Source organism: Bos indicus x Bos taurus, chromosome 4 (genome assembly GCF_003369695.1).
Source record: "Bos indicus x Bos taurus breed Angus x Brahman F1 hybrid chromosome 4, Bos_hybrid_MaternalHap_v2.0, whole genome shotgun sequence".
In the NCBI taxonomy this organism is placed as follows: domain Eukaryota; kingdom Metazoa; phylum Chordata; class Mammalia; order Artiodactyla; family Bovidae; genus Bos; species Bos indicus x Bos taurus.
The window spans coordinates 26,152,739-26,176,721 of NC_040079.1; the positions used below are offsets into that span (position 1 = coordinate 26,152,739).

At 47.4% G+C, this 23,983-nt stretch overlaps 1 protein-coding gene across 7 annotated transcripts in view; it reads right to left on the minus strand.

Annotated features, from left to right (window-relative positions):
- Positions 1-8,079: 8,079 nt before the first annotated feature.
- Positions 8,080-23,983, minus strand: part of NRF1 (nuclear respiratory factor 1) — a 130,785-nt gene continuing 114,881 nt past the window's right edge. For 4 of the 7 annotated variants that reach the window (XM_027539007.1, XM_027539009.1, XM_027539006.1 and 1 more), the window contains 2 exons: positions 15,291-15,332; positions 8,080-13,022 (listed from right to left, as the gene is read on the minus strand). In XM_027539007.1, coding sequence (XP_027394808.1) covers positions 12,859-13,022; positions 15,291-15,332 — 206 coding nt within the window. In that variant the 3' untranslated portion in view covers positions 8,080-12,858. The remainder of the gene's footprint in view (positions 13,023-15,290; positions 15,333-23,983) is intronic. The other 3 variants (XM_027539012.1, XM_027539014.1, XM_027539010.1) reach the window with 1 other exon arrangement.

Sequence of the window (23,983 nt, forward strand, 5' to 3'; positions counted from 1 at the left end):
CGTCAAAGCCGAGGAGCTGGGTGGAGCAGGATGTCAGGCCGTCTGCAACAAGACCCCAGGCCTCTTCCTTGCTCAAGGCTGGCTCTTTGAGGCCTGGAGGGGCAGACAGGAATGAGATGATCTGGGGTCTTGGGGAGAGTTGAAGAAATCCGGAGTAGGGATGGGGAACTTTGGACAGTTATAGTCAAGGAGAAAGCTACCGATCTTTGAGCAACTTACAATGTGTATTTTTGTGATTTCAATTAATCCTCACAGCCGTGGGCCAGCCAGGATCAGGACGGATGACGAAGCACCTTGACCTCATCTAGGGAAGCAGAGCCCTGGCCATCTGCCTCCCGAGGTTGTGAACGCCGCTCTGCACGCAGGAAAGGAGCTGCCCGGGCTGTGGCCCCTTCAACCACTGCGGAGGCCCTGCCCTCTCGAGGGGCCATGGTTGCTGGGGTGATGAGACCAGAGCCAGGTCTGATGGGGAGCACCTGGGCACTGTCTCCATGGCCACCTCTCAGCCCGGCCCCCGGATTGTCCTCGGTGCTAATCTAACCCATGGCACCCCCCCCCACCACCCCAGGATAAAGCCAAGCGCCTTATATGGTTTATGAGGCCTCGTGTGACCTGGCCTGCCTCGGCAGGCTGGCCCCTTGTCACTGCTCCTGACTTCCCTTTGTGTTCTGCTAGGAGAACCCACATGGGGGGTCTTGCCCCTCCACCTTTATCTGTGCTCATGAATCTATGGTCTGGCAGCTATCTGAATGCCCAGGACACACCTCTCCCCCAGTCCTGGCTGCCTCATTGAAAGCACCTTCTGGGAGGTCTGCTTCTCCATCCGTTGAAAGCTATTTGGGGACCCGGCAGGATCTCACTCATACCTTCATGCCCAGGACTGGCAAGGTGTGTAACAGGGAGTGTAATGGGGAGGCCCGGGAATGCAACAGGGTATCAAGTTCCAGCTTCCACACTCTGCATGGCTCTGCTCTCACCTCCAGGATCATGTTCACCCCCAGATCCCAAGTTCCCCAGGACTGGAAGGAACACTCACGGTGCATGTAGCCCCTCGGCCCCTTAGGTCAAAGGGAGGTGCTCCCTTGAGCCAACTGATAACCCTGTTGGACCCTAATGCAAAGGGCTGGGCTCACTGATGGAGGCCTGGCGGCCAGTGTAGGCGGGGCCTGTTTCAGCACATACAGCTCAGCTGGGGTCCAGGACAGGTATGAATAGCTATGTGGATGGAGGGCAGGTCTGTGCCATGGAGATGGTAGGAGGCACTGGGCCCAGAGAGGAAGGCATGGTCCCCACGGCAAGGCTGATCCTGTGGGCTCTGAGTAAAGGTAGCACCTAGATTGAGCCTTCGGAGAAGGCGATGGCACCCCACTCCGGTACTCTTGCCTGGAAAATCCCATGGACGGAGGAGCCCGGTAGGCTGCAGTCCGTGGGGTCGCTCAGAGTCGGACACGACTGAGCGACTTCACTTTCATTTTTCACTTTCATGCATTGGAGAAGGAAATGGCAACCCACTCCAGTATTCTTGCCTGGAGAATCCCAGGGACGGGGGAGCCTGGTGGGCTGCTGTCTATGGGGTTGCATAGAGTCGGACATGACTGAAGCGACTTAGCAGCAGTAGCAGCAGATTGAGCCTTAGAGAAGAGGATCATGTGGAGAGGGACGGGGGCAACAGCCAGCTCCAGGAGGACCAAGCTGTAGCCACGAGATGCCAGAAGAGTCGGGAAGGGAGTAGCGGGAGGTGAGGCTGAGGAACCCTGGACTCGCCCCTCTGCTCAGGCTGGAGGACACGATCCTGCTCCCACCACAGTCATTTGCCATAGGATATAGTCGGAGCATGTGGTTGATACATCCAGGACAGCCAGAACAGTGGTCTTGTGGGGGCATTCTTGCCCCTTTGGGCAACATTGGGCAAAATGGAGATACTTGATTTCAACTGGAGTGGGAGAGCGTGGAGACTAGGGACGTTGCTCAACACCCTACAACGCACAGGATCGCTCCCCACGGCAGAATGATTGACCCAAATGTCAACAGAGCTGAGGTTGAGAGAGCCCAGGACAGAGTGATAGGTGAGAAGCACCAAGTTGACATCTGAGAAGGAAAAGTGTAAAACCCTACGTTTAGAAGAAAAATCAGTTGGACAAGGGCAAAAATGGAGGAAACCAGACTGTAATGAAATGTGGGTGAAAGGAAGAGCTGATGACTCTGGTTAACTACATATTCACCTGAGATGATACTGAAGGAGGGACAGCATCAGGTCATGGGGGTGGGATGGGGGATGGGGATGGGTGGGTGTGAATAGACTGTATCTGTGCCTCAGTCAGGGTCTGGTGCCATCTTCAGAGCACCTGCAGTGAGCTGGACCAGACCAATGACAGTCTGGGGAGCAAGCTTCCCATTTGCAGATTGATTATTGCTAGCTCGGTAATACATTTAAAGATGTGTTTTTAAAAATATTTTTAAAATGCAGCTCTTTTGGTTTTCCCTGGGAGGGTCATTCAGGACATCTAGTCCACTTTGTAATTAGAAACAGCTCACCACTCTCTAGGAAATGTTGGAACTGGAGATTTTAGCCATGAAAAAGGGTGGGAATGTGAAAGCTGTTTTCAAGTATTTGAAGGCATGGAGACCTTCACAGTTCTTTGTGGCCCCAGACACAATAGAAAGACTTTACAGAGAAGCAGATTCTGTTTGTCTCACAGAACTTCCAGGTCAGGTCAGGCTGTGACTTAAGATGGGTTAACTCTCCGTCTCTGGAGATGTTGCACCCTGGTGTTGGGGTGCTGTGGGGGATGGCAGCCTTAGATGGGGGCTAGACCAGATATCTCTGTGACGTGTCAGGTTTAGACTTGGGCTGGTTCCTCAGCCAAGGTGGGAAGGGGGTCTCTTGCATCTCCTTAAGCTCCCTGACCACAATCTAGGTGTTAGCTCACAGTTTCATTGTTAATATTTATTTATTTGGCTGCATCGGGTCTTGGTTGCGGCACGCTGGACCTTCATTCCATCATATGGGATTGTTGTGGGGCACGGACTCTTTAGTTAAGGCATTTGGGCTTAGTCGTCCTGTAGCTTGTGGTATCTTAGTTCCCTGACCAGGGATCAAACCCAGGGCCCCGCATTTCAAGCCAGATTATTAACCACTGGACCTCCAGGGAAGCCCGTCACACACAGCTTTTTAAATGTTTGCAAGTGCTGTTGTGGTGAACGAACTGCAAATTAATGCACGAGTTTTGCATGCATGGCAGATGTGTCTCTCTCTTCTCAAACACCAGACACTGGAAAGCCAGTTGCTGCAGTGGAAGGGCTGGTGGGCTGTGGGTTTTTGATGGTGGGTTAGTCTCATATAAGGGTTCTCAAAGCTCTGCCCTAAGTGTTCCGATGGCTGACCTGAACCTTCCGGGACTGGCAGTCATCCCCTGCACTGGCTCCATTGGGGCTTCTCAGGGTAAGAGGCCCATTGGAAAAGGAGACAGCTGGCTTGGGGAGGGTGATGGAGGTGGCAATGAAGCTTCCCTCTTCTCAGCCTGGGCCCCCAGCTGAGCTCCATTAACAGAGACACTTCTGGAGGGTCTAATGTGTGTGCTCCCCATCCCCTGATATCTGCCCTGCCCTGGAGGTCTCTCTCTTCTGGGAGCCAGACTTCTGCTTTCTCAGCTCTCCTGGGAAGGTGGCATGGGGGAAGGGCGGGGGCTGGAAGCCTTTTGGACCAGAACAAGGACAACTTCCTCTGAAGATTATCAGGGGAGGTGAGATGCCCGAAGAGGCACCCCCTTGTGTGGAAACAGAACCCTTCATTGCCACTGATGAACCCCCAAGTCTGAGGTGTCTTTTATGAAACCAAAGGTATCTTGGTGGGTTTAAACACAAGGTGGGTTTTACTTTCCGCAGTCACTGCCTTTGCCATGTTCTGCTGACTTTCCCTTTTAATTCCTTAATGAGGTTTTGAGTGAATTCCATAGCTTTGTAAATATGGTGCATCATTAGGCCCAGACCACGTGAAGCTTCAGTCTCAATACTGACTTCAACTTCACCCTCTTCCGTGCTTGGAGGGAAGGCAGGACCTGCAGTATTTGGGGATGAGGGTGTGGTCCAGAGCCTCTAGAATGGGGGGTGGAGCATGGTTTTGCAGAAATCCTGTTAGTTATAAGCACTTTTCTCAATTCCAAGGACCCCAATCGCGCCTCTCCAGTTCCTTGCAGGTCTTATACAAATTGGGGAGGGATCAGCTGGAGTGGTGCCTGGAGGCAGCTGGGCTTGTTTTGCCTCTTAGTAAGCCCTGGTGGTTCAGTGGTAAAGAATCCACCTGGATTCTGGGTTGGGAAGATCCCCTGGAGAAGGAAATGGCAACCCACTCCAGTATTCTTACCTGGGAAATTCCATGAACAGAGACTGGTGGGCTATACAGTCCATGGGGTTGCAAAAGAGTCGGACACAACTCAGTGACTAAACAAGAAGCCCTGGTGGAGGAGTGGCTCCTATGATTGGTGGTTTTCTAGAGAATGTAGGGGTTTGAATGTCCTCAGCTGTGTTTCCCAATGACCAGGGAATGGGTGAGCCCCGAGCAGCCTCCAGCTGCACCGTTTCACATGACTCAGAGTGGTCAGCTGCTCATCATGCTGGTCTCTCCTCCTCCCTTTCCTTAGCGATCTGCAAATAACTACCTACAGCCTCTCCCAGAATAATTTCAAAATTGAAAGCACACACATAAGACCCTCCTGAAGTGCCTCTGTTGATGGAGCTGGGCTGAGTGCCCAGGCTGGGAAGAAGGAGCCTTTCTTGTGGCCTCCACTGCCCTCCCCAAGCCTGCGGCCTCGTTTTCTAGCCAACCTCTCACCCTGAGAAGCCCCAGTGGAGCCAGTGCAGGGGGAGACTTCCATTCCTGGAAGGTTCAGATCAAGCTTCAGCCAGCACTTATGGCAGAGCATTACTTTAAAGTAATGCTCAATGGTTGAAAAAACGTGGAAGATGCTGAATGTAGTTAGCATTAAACTTAAGAAAGAATTTTTTTTTTTTTTTGGTGCTTTCTTTTGAATAACTGATGACTTGTTCCTTTCTTCTAGTTACAGGAACCCCATTACTGGGAGCGAAACAGGAACCTTCATCATATCACTATTTTGACCCCACAGTTGGCAAACGTGTGACCTCCTTTTATTTGGTCTTGAGTTCCTTTTTTAAAAATCTCATTGCACACATCCTTTATATAACCTGCTTCAAATTATTTTTTGAGAAAAATGTTTAAAAAACCAAAAAACCTTTTCTTTTGGGGATGATGAAAATGTGAAATTCGAAAATGTTGTGTAGTGGTTACACATTGTAAATACACTGAAGCCCCTTGACTTATGCCCTTAAAATGAATGCACCTAATAGAATGTAAATTACGAATCATTACAACTTTTAAAAAACCTTGAGGTTATTGGGGGTGGTGGGAGCAGAGAGACGGGACACACTATTGATTATCCAATGACTTCTAATTTTCTGACTTAAGACATTCACAGACTCAGGAGGATCTTCGTAGAGGCAATGAAGGGCAGTGCGGAAGCTGTTAGGGATCCCAGCTTGACTGTTCCCTGGCTGACGCAGGTTCGGTGGAAATGATGGCAACTGCCATGCGGTGGATCCATATCCCAGCCCCTGCAAGGGCTGCTCTACCTGTGCGACGGCCAGCCCCGCAGCTGGGTTTGGCTACCCGGCCCCAAGGCTGATTAGTCCGGAGACACACGTGACTTCAGCGGGCCAATCAGCTGTGTCCTCCCCGATACCACCCCTCCCTGTTGGGGAGTGCGAACTTGGGTTCCGAGGACACCGGTCCGTCTTTGTAAGGCACCTCCGGATTTCTGCTGTTCACATCCAGAGCGGTTTTGATCACCAGTGGACCCCAGGAGCTTTCAGTGTCTCATTCAGTCTGTGCAGGTGGGCCGGGCAATGCTGGGGCATGTCAGGACTCACAGTCAGGATGCTCGGCCTAGACCAAGCCAGCTTCCCTGGCTCATTTGCGGAACAGGAGTGACACCCGACTCAGCCACTTCATTGGGAGAGGCAAGCGACTCCACACTGTTGGTGATATAGATCTCCAGAAACGTCTGTTGTCCATGGAGTTTAACCAGTGTTTTGTACCGATGAGAACTGTGGGTTAGGATGAAGAATCCTATTCTGTCTTTCGTCTCTCTTAAGTTTACTCTTGTGAATTAAAAAAAGAAAAAGCTCTCTATAAAAATAGTTCTGGTAAGGGAACTAGAAAATATTTCGGGTTTTGAGAGTCTGAATGGAAAAGCCAGAGGAGGCACTCAGGGAGCAGAGGGCCGTGGGGGTACGGATGACTTCCACTGTCAGAAGTCTGGGAACAATGCCACCAGTCACGGGGCCCTGGGCTTCTCCGTGCCTGTAAGCTTAAACTTCATGGCCTAAATGATGGGTGATGGCTAATGTCCCTCCCAGCTTTAGAGGTCTCTTGCACACAAGGGCCAGGGGAGCCCAAAGACTGGTTGAGGTTTAGGCTTAACTGAAGACATCACAACCCAGCTTTGCCAAGATTTGGCCTGGCTTCCTTGCCCAGAGCTTCCTGGGTTTTAATATTAACTGATCTCTGACTTTGGGCCCTGGGGCTTTTGGTTTTATTTATTTTTTTTAACTTAGTTTTTAAATTTTCTGGCCACACTTCCTGGCATGTGGAGTCTTAGTTCCTTGATCAGAGGTTAAACCTGTGCCCCCTGCAGTAGAAGCTTGGAGCCTTAACCACTCAGATGCCAGGGAAGTGCCCCCTGGTGTTTTTAAAGAAAGCATAACGTGGGACATCCCTGGTGGTCCAGTGGTTAGGACTCTGAGCTTCAGCTGCAGGGGGCACAGGTTTGATCTCTGGTCTGGGAACTAAGATCTGCATGCCATGCAGTGCAGACAAAAAAAAAAACAAACAAAAACGTAACGTGACTGTTCATACTCAAGAATGTTCGAGCACCAGCAACTTCACTACCCTCCACCCTTGGCACAATCTCACAGGGCTGATTTTTCTTAGCAATAAAATCAACATTTTTACATCAAACATTATTTTTACATTTAACAAAGTTAACATTGGATTTTTGCAGAACTATTTGGAAGTAATGAGAATGTGGGAATGGATGTTTTTGGGGTTCTGTGGATTTTCTGATTGAATAAGGAACCCCCGGGAAACTAAGGTCTCTCATTCAGTGGGATGTAGTGGTTGCTTGCCTGTATACAAGTTCCTGTGTGTGTTCGGGTGTGTGTGCGTGCATGCATGGGTGTGTGCATGTGATGAAAAAGCCCAGCCACTGTGAGGATGCTCCTGGTATGGCACGCTCGGGTTAAGGACCATTAACTCCTGCTCAGAACACATTGACCACTGGGAGAGGCTGCATGTGGGCTGAGCTCAGGACTCAGCCGGAGGTTCCTTTAAAAATGAGAATCTAGGGGCTTCCCTGGTGGCTCAGTAGTAAACAATCTGTCTGCCAATGCAGGAGACCTGGGTTCAATCACTGATCCGGGAAGATCCCGTGTGCCGCGGAGCAACTAGGCCAGTGCGCCACAACTATCGAGCCTGTTTTCTCGAGCCTGGGAGCCGCAAGACCGTGGGCCACAACTGTTGAAGGCCCGCATGTCAGAGCCCCTGCTCATCAACAAGAGACACCACTGCAATGAAAAGCCTGTACACTGCAACTGGAGTTTGCCAACCGTACACTATCCCCTCTTGCTGCAACTAGAGGAAAGCCTGCAAGGCAATGAAGACCCAGCACAGCCATAAGTTCTATATATAAAACATGGGAATCCAGATGTGCAGCTCATTTTGTGTCACCTGTCCCCTGAGAGCTTGGCACAAAGAGCTGAGCTTCTGGAGGGAGGCTTATTAGTCTGACCCCAGCTCTCCTTTACTAGTTCTCGGAATTGGCCAAGTCTTAGCTCCCACACCTATAAAATGGAATCTAACCTCCATCTGAGGTTGTGGAAAGGATTAGAAATAAAGGTGTAAAGTATTTTGCATAGTGTCTTGTGCAGAGCAGCCATTTAATAACTGACAATTATTAGTTTCTTAAAGGGTAAATAAATTCAGAAGAAATTTGAGTTGAGACCCAGTTAAGTTACACCAACAATTTTATTGACAAGCGCATTAAGTTTGGGGAATATTTCTAGCTCCCCTCCCCAAGTATTAAATAAGCTACCTCTTAACTTCTTTGTGGTTCAGTTTGCTCATCTGTAAAGTAGGGAGTAACAGAGCTTTTGCAAAGACTAATAAATAACAACGTATAGTAACTCTCTTAGAACAAGGCACACTGTAAGAGCTGTACAAGTGCTCACTATTTTAACTGCTACCATATCAACACTCTGAATTGCAGATAGGCCATGGTTCTCATAAACTAGAGCTACGAAGGCTTTTGTACAGGGCTAGGGCGCAGGCCTGTCCTTACCGTACAAGGTGGCTCTGGAAGACTTGGGTTTTGGGGGTCCTGGCCCTGCTCTGCAGATGAGTATTATCCTGGTACCTTTGCCCTCCCATCTCCAACTCTTTGCAGAAATACACTCCAGTACTCAACAAACATCCGCTAACAGCCCACTGGTTTCTCAGGAGGGAGAAACTCAAATTCAGAGTGGGTTGGGGACTCATTCAGGGACCCAGCAGCAGCGGGAGCAGAATTCTCCAGCTATTTCAGAGTCCAGTCCTAACGCCGTTATCTCCCCGCTCTGTGCGCCTCCTTCCTCTGGGCTGTCTCCACTGTCCCGGGTGGATCTTCTCCAAGAGCTGCCAATCTGGAGCAAACAGCAGAGGCCAGATGGGATGCACTGATGGGTGTCCTTGATGCTAGCATCTGAGCACGAGCTGTGCGGAGGCCACAGGCTGGCCTGGTCTGAGGACCTGGGCGGCCCACAGCCCACTGAGATGGAGGTGCGAGAGGAAATGTAGGCTTGTCTTCCTCAGCCCACGAAGCTTCTGCTCCAGATAAGCTTCGACGTTCCCCCCGATACCAAAAGGGCCTACCACAGGCCCAGAGCTACTCCATCCACAGCTGATGCTTTGCAGGGGGCTGGGAGGGTGCTGATGAGGAGAGAAGAGGAACAGCAGCGGATAGGAAGGAAGGCGAATGCAGAAGCAGGCCCTCTTCGACGTGAGAAGTGGCTGGAAATGAGCCTTGTCTGGGTCTGAGTGAGGCCCAGGGCACACTGGCAGCTGGGGCTCTTCTTACAGGGTGAGTAGTCCCTTCTCTTCCCTGCCCTTCTGGTTCTCCTCGGCTCACTCATCTCAGTTCAGATGGCTCCAGTGGTCACCAGCATCGCCAATGGATCTTCTCAGATGTAGGACTTAAAGGCAAGAATTCCGAGCCCAAGGTAGTTGGTTTCGGTGAGCACCAGATCCTTGTCTGGAGCCTAGATGATAAACTACTTATTGCAGAGGACCCTTCAGCAGATAAAATGAGATAACAGAACCCCTTCTGCCACATCACTCTGTCCAGATGGCACCTTATCACGCTGGGCTGCCGCGGTCTGTTCACACAAAAACATCTCCTCGTCTCATCCTGTTTCTTGGGCAACTGCTATGCTTCATTCACCTGGCACATGGTAGGCATTCACTAAAGCAAAACTGACGCCTGGGGCCAGAGCTGGTCTACAGGTGGGTTTTCTTTTGTTGGCAGAGTATGTAAAAGACTTTTGATTTATTGTTGAAATCAGGAGATTCATGCACAAATCTGGACTCCTCAGTTTCTCTGGAAAATTTAGAAGTCAGGACTGTAGGGCCCATGTTCCTCCTGCTTGGAGACAGTCCACTAGCACTCAGGAGAGGCCACTCTCTTTAGAGATGCTCTCCACTCTGCCCATCTCCATCACTCCTTCCCCTCTCACAATGGAACGGCTTCCGCTTTACTCACTGACTCCACCTGCCGGGGCCCTGTGCAGGCAGCTGAGTCAGCAGCTCCTGCTGTGATTTGGGCAGTAACAGAAATGAAGTTCTCCATCAGCCCCACCAAAGAGAGTTTCAACACACGCTTGTTTAACAGGCAGCATCTGGGTCTTGCCAGGCAAACAGAATTACTGTGCCTATGGAGAGACACCATCCCCACAGAGGGACTCTAGACAGCCAGCTGTTGCAAGGGTGCCCAATGGCAATAATGTCTGCTTCATCTGGCTGCCACCAGTCCTTTCTCTGGCTCACCCTCTCTGGTGACAATAGATGATGATGTGCCATTTGGGCAAGAAGAAGGGAGAAGGGTGGCACTGGCTTTATGGAGCCACCGTCAGTCAGCAAGGAAAACATCTCTGGCCTCCCGCATTCAACTATTGTAATCATTATTACCAGGAAACAGACCCAAACACCTAACAAAAGGAAAGAAGGGTGATGGAGGTGGCAAGGAGAGCATCGTTTTGAGCTGAGGAAAGCAGCGGGCACGAGCATGGGAGTGCAAAGCCACTGGAGCTTTAGGAAGGGCCCGAAGCTGGGGGTGCGGCAGGAGGTAGGGGCAGAATGACAGCTGCCACGTTAAAGCAGTGAGCTGTGAGGGAAGCCAAGGAGGGCGGCCTTAAGGGAACAAAGGCATGGGGCCCCCACTTCAAGAAGGAAAACCCACTGCAATACTGAACACCATTCATGTGGGGAGGACACAGATGGACAAGTACCACCACCCACCCTGATTTTAATGTGGAATGCAATTAACCCCTAAAAAAGGAACTCCAGAGAAAAGGTTTTCTAACCATCTTTAGGAATTTTTAAACTAGATGCCCCCCGCCATAACCCCCCTGGACAGCATTCTGTAAAACTGATTCAACAGAGCTGTTCTGGTGAGGGAACACAGGCAGGAACCACCCCTTCCCCTTCTGCACTCCCCTTACAGGGCTCCACAACGCCAAGGAACACGGTTCAAAGATCACGGAGCTTGAATAGAAGCACCTATTCCTTTTACAAAGCAGAATAAGCCACCCCAAAAGAGAGCTCCTAAGAGGCTAAGTGCTCCTACACAGACGAACAGCTCCACTTCCTGTTGCCACATTGTTAACTATTTATTGAATGAGGCAGTAATAGACAGAATGGAAAACGACACAGAATCCATGCTCTGCTACTGGGGTTCTGCTTTTCTTCTTCTTCTTGGCATTTCTCAAACTATCAGGAGGGTATTTCACCACAAAGGAACACGGACTTTAAAGCCCCTGGACAGTTTCACAACGATGATAAAAAATAATAATTAAAAAAATAACAAATTGTAGAACTAGGACTGTTTTATGTAAATTTCCCTTCCCTCCCCCCATTACATACAGGAAAAAAAAAATACAAAGAACACTGGATAGTTTTATATAAAACAAGCAAATACAAGAATCTGAAACTTTTCTCAAAGGCTGAGCAAGACGTGAAGAATCTTTTTAATGTCGCGTTAAAAAAAAAAACAAACATTAAATACACAGTCACACATGGGAGTGGGGGGGGGGCCCAGGAGGAGGGAGGAAGAGTCGTCCCTGTACTCAAGGAGCAGAGATTTGGCCTGTCAAAAAGTCAGGTGAATTAACCCCTGGAGACTCAGGGCTTGTGGCTGAGAAATCACAGAATTTCGTTACAAAGAACACCCAGACCAATTAACAGCCATGAGAAGGAAGCTGTGGGGCCTGGGCCTAGCATGATGCACCTTGGGACAGCTGCAGGGTCCCTTCTGAGATCGGGCCTGATCCAGGGGCACAGGACGCACCCTCAGCCCTCTTCTCCCCAATGCCCCTCAGTCCGGTGACCAGCCTTCCTCGCGCCAGGAGCCCCTGTCAGTTCTTGTCTCCTCTGTTAAGCTAAAGGAAGTCACAGGAAGGGAAAAAGGTTGCTCCCATTGGTGCACCCTGGTCTTCAAAAGATTTTTCTCTCCCTCCTTCCTTTCCCCTTCCAACTCCTCCCACCGCCTCATTCTCTCTCCACAATGCACACACCCACAAGCACACGCAGCGCGCACGCACTCCTCAAACCCTTAACACTTCTGTCACCCTCAGTTCATACACATGACCAATTCAGGACTGACCTTAAAACCAAAGCGACGGGTTAATAGCTGTGAGACCGAGAAGGTTTCCTGGGGAGGGGAGGAGATGGGAGGCTGGAGAAAACCCTCTCGGTCCTGCCTGGGAGCTTTAAAGACATTTCATTTGCCTGTGGCAAGGTCAGCATCTGGGCCAGCCCGAGGAGCGTCTCAGCTGCCAGACCACGTGGCCCCTGGATCTTGCAAGCACAGTTTCTGGACCTCACCCCAATCCGGAACCTCCGTTCTCAGGTGAGCCCAGCAGGGAGAGTTCTGGGTGGCCACTGGGAGGCAGCTTTGGTGAAGGGCATGGTCACCTCTGCCTGAGTTTGTCAGTAGCTCAACGCATGACCCTGGTATGAACAAAACCAGGTGGCTGTCTGGCCACGTACCCTACACCCACTAAACTGGGTGAATTATTTTTCCACAGCTCACCTTGATTTCATACAGATAATTCCATGCGGGTTTCTTTTATATATATATATATATATATATACATACACATATATATATATATACTTTATATATATATGTAAATGTGTATATTCATATGTACACATATACATATATTCACACTCACACATACACACACCGAAGTATACACACGTTTCCGCAGAAAGAAGTCCTGCCACAATTTGGCTTTTTCGGGACTGTGAAATTGACAATGCAGTATCTTATTCCACCAATCCCAGAAAATCAAGAGTGGTGCTTTTTAAAAAATGCAATTCCAAAATCCACTGCCTTTCTTCCTTTTTAAAAAAAAGGTTAACAAAACTTTTCTTCCAAAGTCGAGAGACTTAATTCCATTTGATTGCACCTCTGCAAACGTGTAAAAAATTTTGAAGTAGACTAGAAAATGATGCCATGGTATGGCTGAATGTCACTGCTCCAGTGTCACCACCTCCACAGCCTGGCCGTCCACAGTGACTGCGCTGTCCGATATCCTGGTGGCCACAGGGGCCATGGCCACCTGCACCGGCCCGTTCCCCTGGGCGAGGCTGGTCACCACAGTCTGGTACATGCTCACAGGGATCTGGACCAGTCCTGGGGAGAAAGGGGAGGCCGTTAGTGCCGCGCATGGGTTCCCAGATGATGGCTGGACAGGGCAATCGGCTCCAGCCCTTGGGGTACCACTGTCTGCAGCCGCAGGTAACTGCATACCCACTGTCCAGGCACAAATACATCCCTTTCCCCACCCCGTTTTAATTCTTTAAAACAGACTATCAGGAAAGAGAATGTGGAGAAGTTGTAGAAACATGCCTCAGAACAGGGCCTCCCCAATGTGCCAAGAGATGACCCCACTTGCCTGCCTCTCTCCAACTTTAGGAGGCTCGCACAGACCCCTCAGGGACGAATTCTCCTCCCAACAAGCCTGTCTCTTCTGACTGCCTTCCTCTCTAGAAGGGGCCACCACTCATGTTCTTGGATATTCTGCTACACTGACTTCTTCAACCCTCTTTCTGCCTATGCTCAAATTTCTCTCAGCTTGAAAAAACTTCTCCCTTAAACTTAGCCTGCCTTCTGGCCATTGTCCCTCTCCTCTGGGTCAGCTTTTTTATTTTTCTAAAGCCTAGGTCATTAGTTTTCTGATTTTAGATTTCATAGACCAGTATAAATTTAAATACATTCTGGGGTCAACTTAAAAAAAAAAATCCCAACTACCTCCTAATATCACTATTATTTCACAGTAAAAAGAAGTGTTTAGTAGAAAGAGAGGAGGAAGTGAATAATTTCAGAAAAGGGCAGTCCTTCCAAAGAAAGGAAAACTGACAATTTTATATGACATATTAAAAAAAAAAAAGAATTTCCAGTTAAATAAGACAGAATAAATGCACATATAAAATTCTTCTTCCTCATAAAACAAAAATTATAGTGAAGGAGAAAAAAAAAGATATGAATGAGAGATGGCAATATATTGGGTTGGCCAAAAAGCTGACTTGGGTTTTTAAATAGCATCTTAGGGAAAACACAAACTTTTGGGCCAACCCAGTATATTTCTGGGAGATGCAAAGCATACATAAAGTGGTTCTGACATTAAAGAAGGGGAAGCTGCACGTCCTGTGTCCTGGAGTTCTCAGGGCTACTGCAGACTGAGAGGAAGAAGTGAAAGACAGGAGTTAGCTGACAGTTTGTATTCAACTGACTGGACCAGCAGGTCCTACCAATCCCAACACCCAGGCCTTTGTTGACCAGACACCTGAAGTTCATCCACTGTATTGAGAAGCTGACCTGGAGAAGCCCCAGGAAAGATCTATGAGGTATCTGGTGGGTGGGCAGGGGAGGGGTCGGGGGTGTGGAGACAATGAAAGATCTGCCACACAGTCCTGATACTCACCACCCCGAGCCCTGCAGGCCGCCCCGCTCTGCCCTGCACAGCCCAGCAGCTGTGTTTCAGTGCCTCACTCTTAAGGAACCCAGAGGCGACAGACAATGTGGGGAGCAGAAACAAAAACAAATGGCCCTAAACTCTAATATCTTCAGAGACAGAAAAGATTTGTATCATACAAACGGATACTTTTATTAAAATGAGAGAAAATTTGTTAAAGAAATCAAATAGATGAAATACATTCCACAGAAAGATGACACGGTAAAGTCAAGGAAATCTTCCAGAGAGCAGAAGAGATTAAAAGATGGAAAGTAGGAGACCTTAAGAGGTCCAATCTCTGATAAAAAAGATTTCTAGAGACTAGAAAAAACACAAGGTAGGAAATTATCAGACACATTGCAAGTAAATCCCTAGAACTGAAAAACATGAGTTTCAGATTGAAAAGGCCCCTTAGATACCCAGCAGAACAGAAGAAAAAAGATCTGGATGCTAAGACACAGCTTTGTAAAATTTCAGAACACTAAGGATAAAGCAGAGGTCCCAAAGGATTTGAGAAAGGGTAAAAAAAAAAGTCACATACAAAGAACTGGAAATCATTATTGGATTTCTCAAAACAAGCCTGGAGGCTAGATGATGATGGAGCAGTAGCTTCAAACCTCTGAGAGAAAATGCTTTCAGCCTAGAATTCTCTCTCCAGCCCATGAAATGACACCCACACCAATTAAGTGTGGGGACAGAATAAACACCTCTTCAGACTTGTAAGGGCTGCAAAAGCCGGCTACCCGTGCACACTTTCTTTGGAAGCTCTGAAGGTTGTTCCCCAAAGAAATGAGACAGGAAAACTTAAGAAATAAGTGGCTGTGGGGTCCAGGAGACAGAGAACCCACTGTAGGGATCTTGGGGACAGGAGGAGGGCCCAGGATGGGGGCTGTGCAGTACGTCTGGAGGACACAGGGGATGTGGCATGAGCTTGTGGGATAGAGTACCTCGAGGGGTCTTCCAGAATTGGGTAGAACCGGTGATTACTCCTTAAAAAGTAGAAGAAAAAAAAAAGCAAGGATTAACCATACCCACTCGTCGTGGCAGTGAACAAGTTTTACCTTTATAAAAATTTTATGTTTATAACAATATAAACATAGAAACTGAGTTATTGAAAATTGTGATAATGTCTCAAGAAATAATTAATATGACTATTATTTAGAATAATACACATACATACCAGAAAAAAGAACATGGAGTGTTGCCTCTGGGGTACATATAAATATATATATATATATATATTTTTTTTTTTAAAGGTCTTTTAGTTCTTTTTGTCATTTAAAACTGTGTATCACTTTGATGAAAATAAAAATTAATTATAAAAAGGGATGTTTTACCAGCATACTTCCTAATGCCAAAAGAAGTATCAAACATAAAATAACATGTCAATTTTACAACGTTAAATTGTATCTAATTGTTTTCCAGGGATAACTGTTGACAGTTTGGAAATAAGTATTTGTTGATGCTTCCCTGGTGGCTCAGACCAATGTAGAAGACCTGGGTTTGATCTTTGGGTTGAGAAGATCCCCTGGAGAAGGGAATGGCTACCCACTCCAGTATTCTGGCCTGGAGAATCCCATGGACAGAGGAGCCTGGAGGGCTACAGTCCGTGGGGTCAAAAAGAGTTGGACACGACTGAGCGACAAACACAATACAACACCGTAACATTTTATGATGCAACCTGAAATGAGGCTAAATGTTCTGTTTTGTAGCGTTTTTAGGATTCCAGGCTTACCCTGCTATGTGTTAATAAGAATGGAAGGCATGGCCCACAGTCCTCACACTGAGATGCTGGGGCCTGAAAGGGGAAGGAGGGGGCCAGCCCATACATCAGCTTCAGAAGGCTGTTGGCTTCAATGTTTTTCACCTAGACCTTTGCAAACAGCTTTCACATCTCTCTAGTCAGTTCCTTTTTCCATTCACTCCTTTCTGCCGCCCAAGTTATCTTTCTGTAACATGTCATTTCCCAAGCTCAAACTTTTCAAATTCCCTGATGCTAGTTAAAAGGTTCCCAAAGCCTATAGTAAAGTTCAAATGTTGGGCCTGGCATTCAGGACTCTTGTGATTTGTCCAGCCTTACTTCCCTTACAGCCTTGATTCCCTGTGCTCTGGGCATCACCCTGGACTATTCTCAATTCTCCAACACATTGGTAACCTTCCTTTCTCTGGGCCTTTGCTCAAGCTGTTTGCTACCTGGAATTCCCTTACTGCCCACACCTTCCCTTTTAAAACCCTCCGCTTGGAAGCCTATCCCAGCTCTAGTCAATACTGAGAGCAGCCTCCTTGGGATTCTCAGTAAGCATTGGACAATAGGATATAATCTGGTAGGTCTGGCTAATGCATGTAGCTAGGTCTTCCCCATCTACCTAGATTGAGCCCTAGATTGAGGGCTCCTTCAAGGTCAGGCCTGGCTCTGGCTCATGTTTAGTATGAGGTACAAGGTATGCCAAATACTGGCATCAGCACAGCCTCAAGGGCAGCAGGTCAAGGGATTTTATTGCGGGCCCTAACCAACGTGTGGCTGGGCTCTAGTCCCTGGCATCCAGACTGTAGGAATGGGCCTGAGTATATGTGAATATGTGAAGACCAAGACCCCCTTCCATCATCCTAGTGGATCTCCATCATCACTTTCATCCTGTCTTCTGGTCAAAACAGACAAAGTTAATAAAGTAACGTTTTTTGCCAAATGCCCTGTGGCAAAACCAGGACACCTCCAAAGAACCCTCACACTGCTGCTGCTGCTAAGTCGCTTCAGTCATGTCCGACTCTGTGTGACCCCATAGATGGCAGCCCACCAGGCTCCCCCGTCCCTGGGATTCTCCAGGCAAGAACACTGGAGTGGGTTGCCATTTCCTTCTCCAATGTATGAAAGTGAAAAGTGAAAGTGAAGTCACTCAGTCGTGTCTGACTCTGAGCGACCCCACGGACTGTAGCCTACCAGGCTCCTCTGTCCATGGGATTCTCCAGGCAAGAGTACTGCTAGCAAACAGCAACCAAAACCAGAAGCAAATATCAGTCTTATTTCACTGTTCTTGCTTCTGAGACTGATTCAGTTCAAAAGCTCTAAGCTGGGATAACAAGTTACAAACTTTACAAATACACTGAATACTGTGGGACCTTCTTACTGACTACGAGCAACGGTCCTGGGTCAGTGCTGGGATGGAGAGAAACTGGAAGAACTGTTAGAATTAAATCTCTTTCTTACTGGTTTATGATGTGTTTGGGTTACCTATGATGTGGGTCCATGTCCCACACTGTTGTTGAAACACTTTTTAGTATCATGGAAGATTTGCCCTAAAATAAAATGGAAAAGGGTTCAAATGCAGAAATTCAAACTAGCTGACACTGCTATAACCGGAATAATCTTTTGAACACAAACTGATTTTGTTCTCCTCTTTTACAATTCTTCACTGGTTTCCAATGGCCCATGGAATATAAAGTCCAAATCCCTTTGGAGGTATTTCAGCCTTTCACATCAGCCCCTGTTGCTCAGTTAGTTCAGCCTGGTGATACGTGAATTCCAGGAAGGTGAACGACTTGATTGAGGCTCTTTCCACACCTGCCTCCATGGTGTGCACACTTTCTGACTTCTGCCTGGAATGACTGTTGGCTTGTTCCTTGAATGGGCTTCTATTCTTCCTTCAGCTGCAGTCTCTCCTTCTCCTGTCTGAGCTCCTCTTCTCCCAAGGGTCCACAGCACTTTGCACTGGTCTCCATGGAGGAGGTGAGGGTCATATACTTTATCACTGGTTACTTGTCTTATCTCCAGGGAAACTGTAAATTCCTTAAGGGAGAGATGGAATCTCCGTATTTGAGTCCCTAGCAATGAGCAGGTGTTTTCTACACAGTTGAATGAAACCTGCCTTCTGAGATTGCACAGGTGTCTACCTTCCCCCCAACCCCAGGACAGAATGATTGACATGGGTGAGCCTTCAGGTGATTAGGAAGTTTCCAGAAAAAGCAACACAGAAACAACTCCATTCAAAGCTCATCCAAATAAAACCATTTTAAAAGACCTCATATTCTGTACTTCACAGCTTGGGAAGGAGTAAATTTGGCCTTTAACAACTGGGTGATGACTCCCATACAAAGCCATCTCGAGAGTGAATGACTAGTGACAGCGACTTCATATCTAAAAAGCTTCTTGGAGAAATCCCATATACAGGGCATTTCATAACCTCGGATGCCTTGAAATCCAAGGCGTTACTCTCTACACACAGTTTCAGTCTGCCTCCACCTTAAATAAGTGCATTACCATCCCACTGTGAGGGTTTTAGAATCTCACACACACAGCCATTTTGACATGAGATTAGATTAAATCATCTCAGTGTCTCTGACCTAGCAGCCTTTATGTCCATGGCAAGGAAAGGGGGAGGGGGCTAGAGGCTTGGAAACCCAGCGCGCACTAAATCGGCTGGCTGCCCTTGCAAGAGAGATGATTAAATGCTGAGGTTCAGTAATCAGGCCAGGATTGTCCCTGCATCTGCTCAGCCTGCCCCTGATTAGCCCTAATCTAGAAGGCGTATGTTAATCTCAGCTTGTATTCTAGGTCATTTCGACTGATTAAGCAACAGGAAGCCTTTCCCATTCTACATTAGGGACTTGAAGTTCTCCTTTTTGTTTTTCACAGAGACCCTGCACAACCCTAGTAAGAAAGCTCTCCTGGCATTTGTACAGTGCTTTTCAAAGTCTTCTCACCCCCACTGCACAGCACTCGCTTCCTGCTGAGACTCTGGAGCAGCAGGCAGGGCAGGTATTCTTCCCTTTCACAAATGATAGGCAAGTACTGTTGGGAGAACCATGGACTTACCATAAAAGCACACACTTATAAAAACCTGGAGCTTTTAGTACCCCAATCTCTAGTACCTCATCTTTCAAAGCTGTAAGAAACCATAGAGTTCTTCAGTTTAGAAAATCTAATCCCCCCTTTTCTTTAAATTCCAAAGCATATGGGTAAAAAGTTGATTTAAACAAAACAAAACATGGACTGAGGGAGACTGAGTGACCGAGCCGGTGGTAAGGCAAGGCAGCTGGGAGTCTCTGCAGGTACCGGCAAGCCTTTACCATTGACCACTACAGCCAGTAGGGACCAGGAAGGGAGAGGACAGTCCCTTTTGGGCTCACTGCTGCCTCTCCTCTCAGGCTTCTTGGTAAGGTTTACAGAATTGGCAAAAACGGAAAAAGAGGCCAAAAGAGACTTGGGAACTTCAGGTCCCAGTGCAAGGATTTCCTTGGCCAATAGCAGTCAGCCCCCAAATCCTGGAGGAACTGCTGGCCCCAGAACAGAAAGAGGAGTCCTGACCCTGCTCTATTTTTCTACCAGTTGGGTATCATTCTTGAGCCCAAATGGTCAAACACGCTCCTCCCATCTTAACAAATGGCAATTACATTCTTTTAGTTGCTCAGGCCCAAAACCTGGAAGTCAGGCCATTCTCACGCAATTCATCAGCAAATTTTCTCGTTTCAAAGATAAACCCAGAACCCAGCCGCCATTGGCCGCTGATCCCCTGGGTGAACTCCTATCCTCTCTTGCCTGGACTACGTGTTAGCTTCCCTCCACATTGCCCTGCGTCAGCCCTGGCTCCAATGCACTCTCTGCTCCCCAGACAGAAGCCAGAGGGATCTTCTAAAACTTCCACACGATGGACATGGGGACACACATTCTGAAAATTCAGATATTTGCTTTTCCTTGGTTTCTGCAAAACGGGTTCTGCAGTGCTCTGTCTCTGAACGTGTCACCAGGGGAGGCTTTGTGGTAGACCACGGGCGCCAGCGAGAGTGACTTCAAGGTTAGGGTCACTGCCCTGCACACTCTGGATTCATCATTCCTGAGCTGATCTACTCTATTCCTGGCCTCTTCTGAGGTAATGAATTCATCACTAACCTACCACATGATGAGTCTCTCTCTCACACACACACATGCATATAACTGGAATTTATTTACTGACGGGAATTCATTTATGGCACCCCACTCCAGTACTCTTGCCTGGAAAATCCCATGGACGGAGGAGCCTGGTAGGCTGCAGTCCATGGGTTGATAAGAGTTGGACACGACTGAGCGACTTCACTTTCACTCTTCACTTCTGTGCATTGGAAAAGGAAATGGCAACCCACTCCAGTATTCTTGCCTGGAGAATCCCAAGGACGGGGGAGCCTGGTGGGCTGCCGTCTATGGGGCAGCACAGAATCGGACATGACTTAAGCGACTTAGCAGCAGCAGCAGCGTTTTGAGATCTGATGAATAAGTCTATACATCACAGTTAGCTAAATCTTGAGATACTGTTTGACAACAGCTACTCCAACTCCCCCCGCCTTTTTAGTGGCTCCCTACTAAGGGAAAATAAAGTCCAAATAGCCAATAGATGAGGGATTATATCAGCCTTTCCCACAAATACTCTACCTTATGCCTTCATCACAACTGTACCTGTCTCCTCAGTATACCCTAGCCACCACATGTATTTACTCAGGCAGGTCTCTCTGCCTAGAATTACCCCTGCCAACCTACGTCCTGTTCTTTCCCTGTCTTTCAGGGGTTCCTCCAGACCTAACAGCCTACCGGGTTCTCTCCTTCTGGGGATTTTATTGCTTCACCACTCATTTGGCACCAGATCTGTGCTAACCTGTTCCCAAATAGGTACTGTTTTTCTCTATACAAACACTGCTTACTTAGATCTTGGCAGGACGATGTTCTTGAACAGTGAGCAACTTGAACACAGTAGACGTTAATACCTGAATATGACAATTGATCACATTCTTCATGATTTTCAGAAACTTGATTACATTCCCCTTAGCTGTGGTCTCTGGCCCGAAGCCTTTTACTCCGCTTTGGAATGAGTACTGTTGTCCCCACAACACTCTTAAGGCAGCAGCCGAGTGCTGTATGGCAGTTCAGTGCATTTGATGTGAAGGTGGAACAGGCGCTTGTATTTCCATTAGCTTCCCAGTCAGAAAGAATCCTGGCTCTGCCACTTACAGGCTTATGAAGTCTCACTTTCCTCCTACATGAAATGGTAATTCCTAATATTCTCAGGGTTGTTGAGAACTAGATGTGCTGACGTGGGTAGAGTCTGGCACAGTGCCTGGTGCACAGTAGGTGAACACTGTCAGCTGCTTTCCCAAATGATTTGGAATGAGAGGTCTGATAAAGCCTGGCTGGGGTCACAGATGTTAGACTACAGCTCTCAGGAAGCAGAAAGGAAAGCAGAGACAGTGCAGATCTCCTTTCAGCTGCGATCTGCTCCTGCCAGGAAGCACATCATTCGCCAAAGGCCTTCAAAGATGTAAAGATTAGAGATAAAAGCCATGAAATCAGGGCAGATGGACTGGAGGGCTGCTTCCTTTCTGAATGCAGCGATGGTCAGCACAGGCACTGGAACCACATGATGACATGTATGCAATAGCTGCTGATTCGGTATAGCAGTAAAGACACAACCTAGGCTAAACCACTAATCAGTATTAAGATCAGGGTCAGTATGATATGATGTCACCATGCCGATAAACTTCTAAACCCCAAAACTAACGGCACACGCTGGAGCCCAGCAGAGCTCAGAGTTGCAAGCCTACTCAGGGTCACCCAGAACCACAGGCTGCCCTCCCCGCACCCCACACCATGACAAGACAGAGCGGACAGACAGCCTGAGGAAGAATGGGCCTTTCATTTGCTCTCACAATCTGGGAAACCTTTGGGAATTGTTGTTTGCTGTAACTGAACCTTTCAGCCCAAAGGCCTTCCTAGTTGGTCATGGAAATATCTTTTAGTTTGGGAAAAAATATTGATGGTTGTGAGAGAAAAGTAGCTAAACAAATTATCAAGTAAACGTAACAGTTGGTGAAAGAGCAATAATTCTTAAAGCTGAAAGGAAAAATTCACCACGTAATACTTTCTGTGGTTTATGCATAAGAAAGTGAACTGTATGTATTAGGAAAATGCTGGCTTAAATGGGGAACCTGTGACTGTGACTGGAAAGGAGAGGAATAAATAAGAAAGTGAAATCATCTATTGTTATTACCTAAGTTACTTCTACAGTTTTTAAAGAGCCATCAAAAATATCTATAAGTGTCCTTAGGGAGGACAGGAAGGAGAGAAGTCCTTTAAAAAATCTTATCTCCAGGCCTGGAAAGAAGTTACATCAGTGCCTGACATCTAAGGAAAGCCACTATTATATGAAGAAAAATAGGCATGGTGTGTCCTGGCATAGAGATGGGAGAACATGATGGAAAACCAGGTAAAGAAGCTAGTAGGCAGGCAGCAGGCAGATAAAGAGGCCGAGAAACACAAACAAGGACCACATGGAAAGAAGACAGATGAGGGCAAGAAAATGAAGGTCATGAAAAGAACAATGATATCAAATGAAAAGGAGAGCCAGGTAACCCTCATAATAGTAAGACAAGGGAGAAACAGAAAAAGCATTTCTCTCTCAGTGGTTCTGTTTCTGCTATATTAGCTGCTCCTGGGACATTTAATCTTCCTTTTCCGTGTTTTTAAAGTCCATGGCTTTTGAGGGCATTTGAGGGATTTATGGATTAAAATATGTATTACATCTGGCAAGTACTGAATATTCTCATGAAGCCAATAGCAGACTCAGAGGTACCCTGGTGTAACAGGCACTTCTCAGCACCCAAGATTTCTCTCCTCTGACCAGACAATCTCAACCTGCTCTTGGAAAAACCACTTTCTGGAATAACTTCCATAGCAGTGGCCTTTTCTGGGTAGGGCAGTTTCACTGTGTCCTTAATCTTGATTTTGCAGACCACAAGAAAATTGTCTTGCCTGCATCCCACAAGCCAAACGTTAAGAGTGAATTCACTTTTACTTTATTAGTGAATGTATTTCAAAACACAATTTGTAGATATAATTTTACTATTCCCTCTTGAAATTACTAGAGTCCCCAGGAACACGAACGAAATCAGGGTTTTGTCCTTTAGTGTTCAGAATCACCATGGGCTACATCCTGGAGACTGAAATCCCAATGGAAGACTGAACAAACTGACTCCGATCCATGCTGTTCTGACCAAGAGGGCTTTAAACCAAAAATGGCAGGAGAGAAAAGTGTTGAAAGCTTGCAGGACATGTAGGTACTCAGGAGGATGTCTGACCAGAGATGTACGGAGAAGGGCGGGAGCAATCCAGTAAAGCTCCAGAGATCACTGGGAGGGGTGGGGAAACACTCCACATCTCCAAGGTCTGTGTAGCAGACAAGGTGTGAACAATACGCAAAGAGTTGGTATTTTTAAACATTAAATGCAGCCCATCTGACAGAAACCTTAGGAGAAAGTTACCAAGCTGTTTACCAAGAGTTTGCAATAGTCGGGTGTAGAAATGGACCAATCAGAAGACCAATAGGTCTTCTTACCTAGAGTTAAGAATGGAGATTTATTTTTCTGTTATTATGTTCAAAATTTTTATTACAGAAAATTTCAAATAGGCACAAAAGGAGAGAGACTAGTGTAAGGACTCCCACCCTCTGTGCCTACCACCCAGCCCTTGCCTCCTCCATCTGAACAAGGACAGACTGAGGCAAAAATCTGCCGAAGGTGCTCTCCTGATTTTTCAATGCCTCACTTAGCCCAATCTTAGAGCATCATTTAGGGGTTTCCCTGATGGCTCAGATGGTAAAGAATCCACTTGTAGGAGACCCAG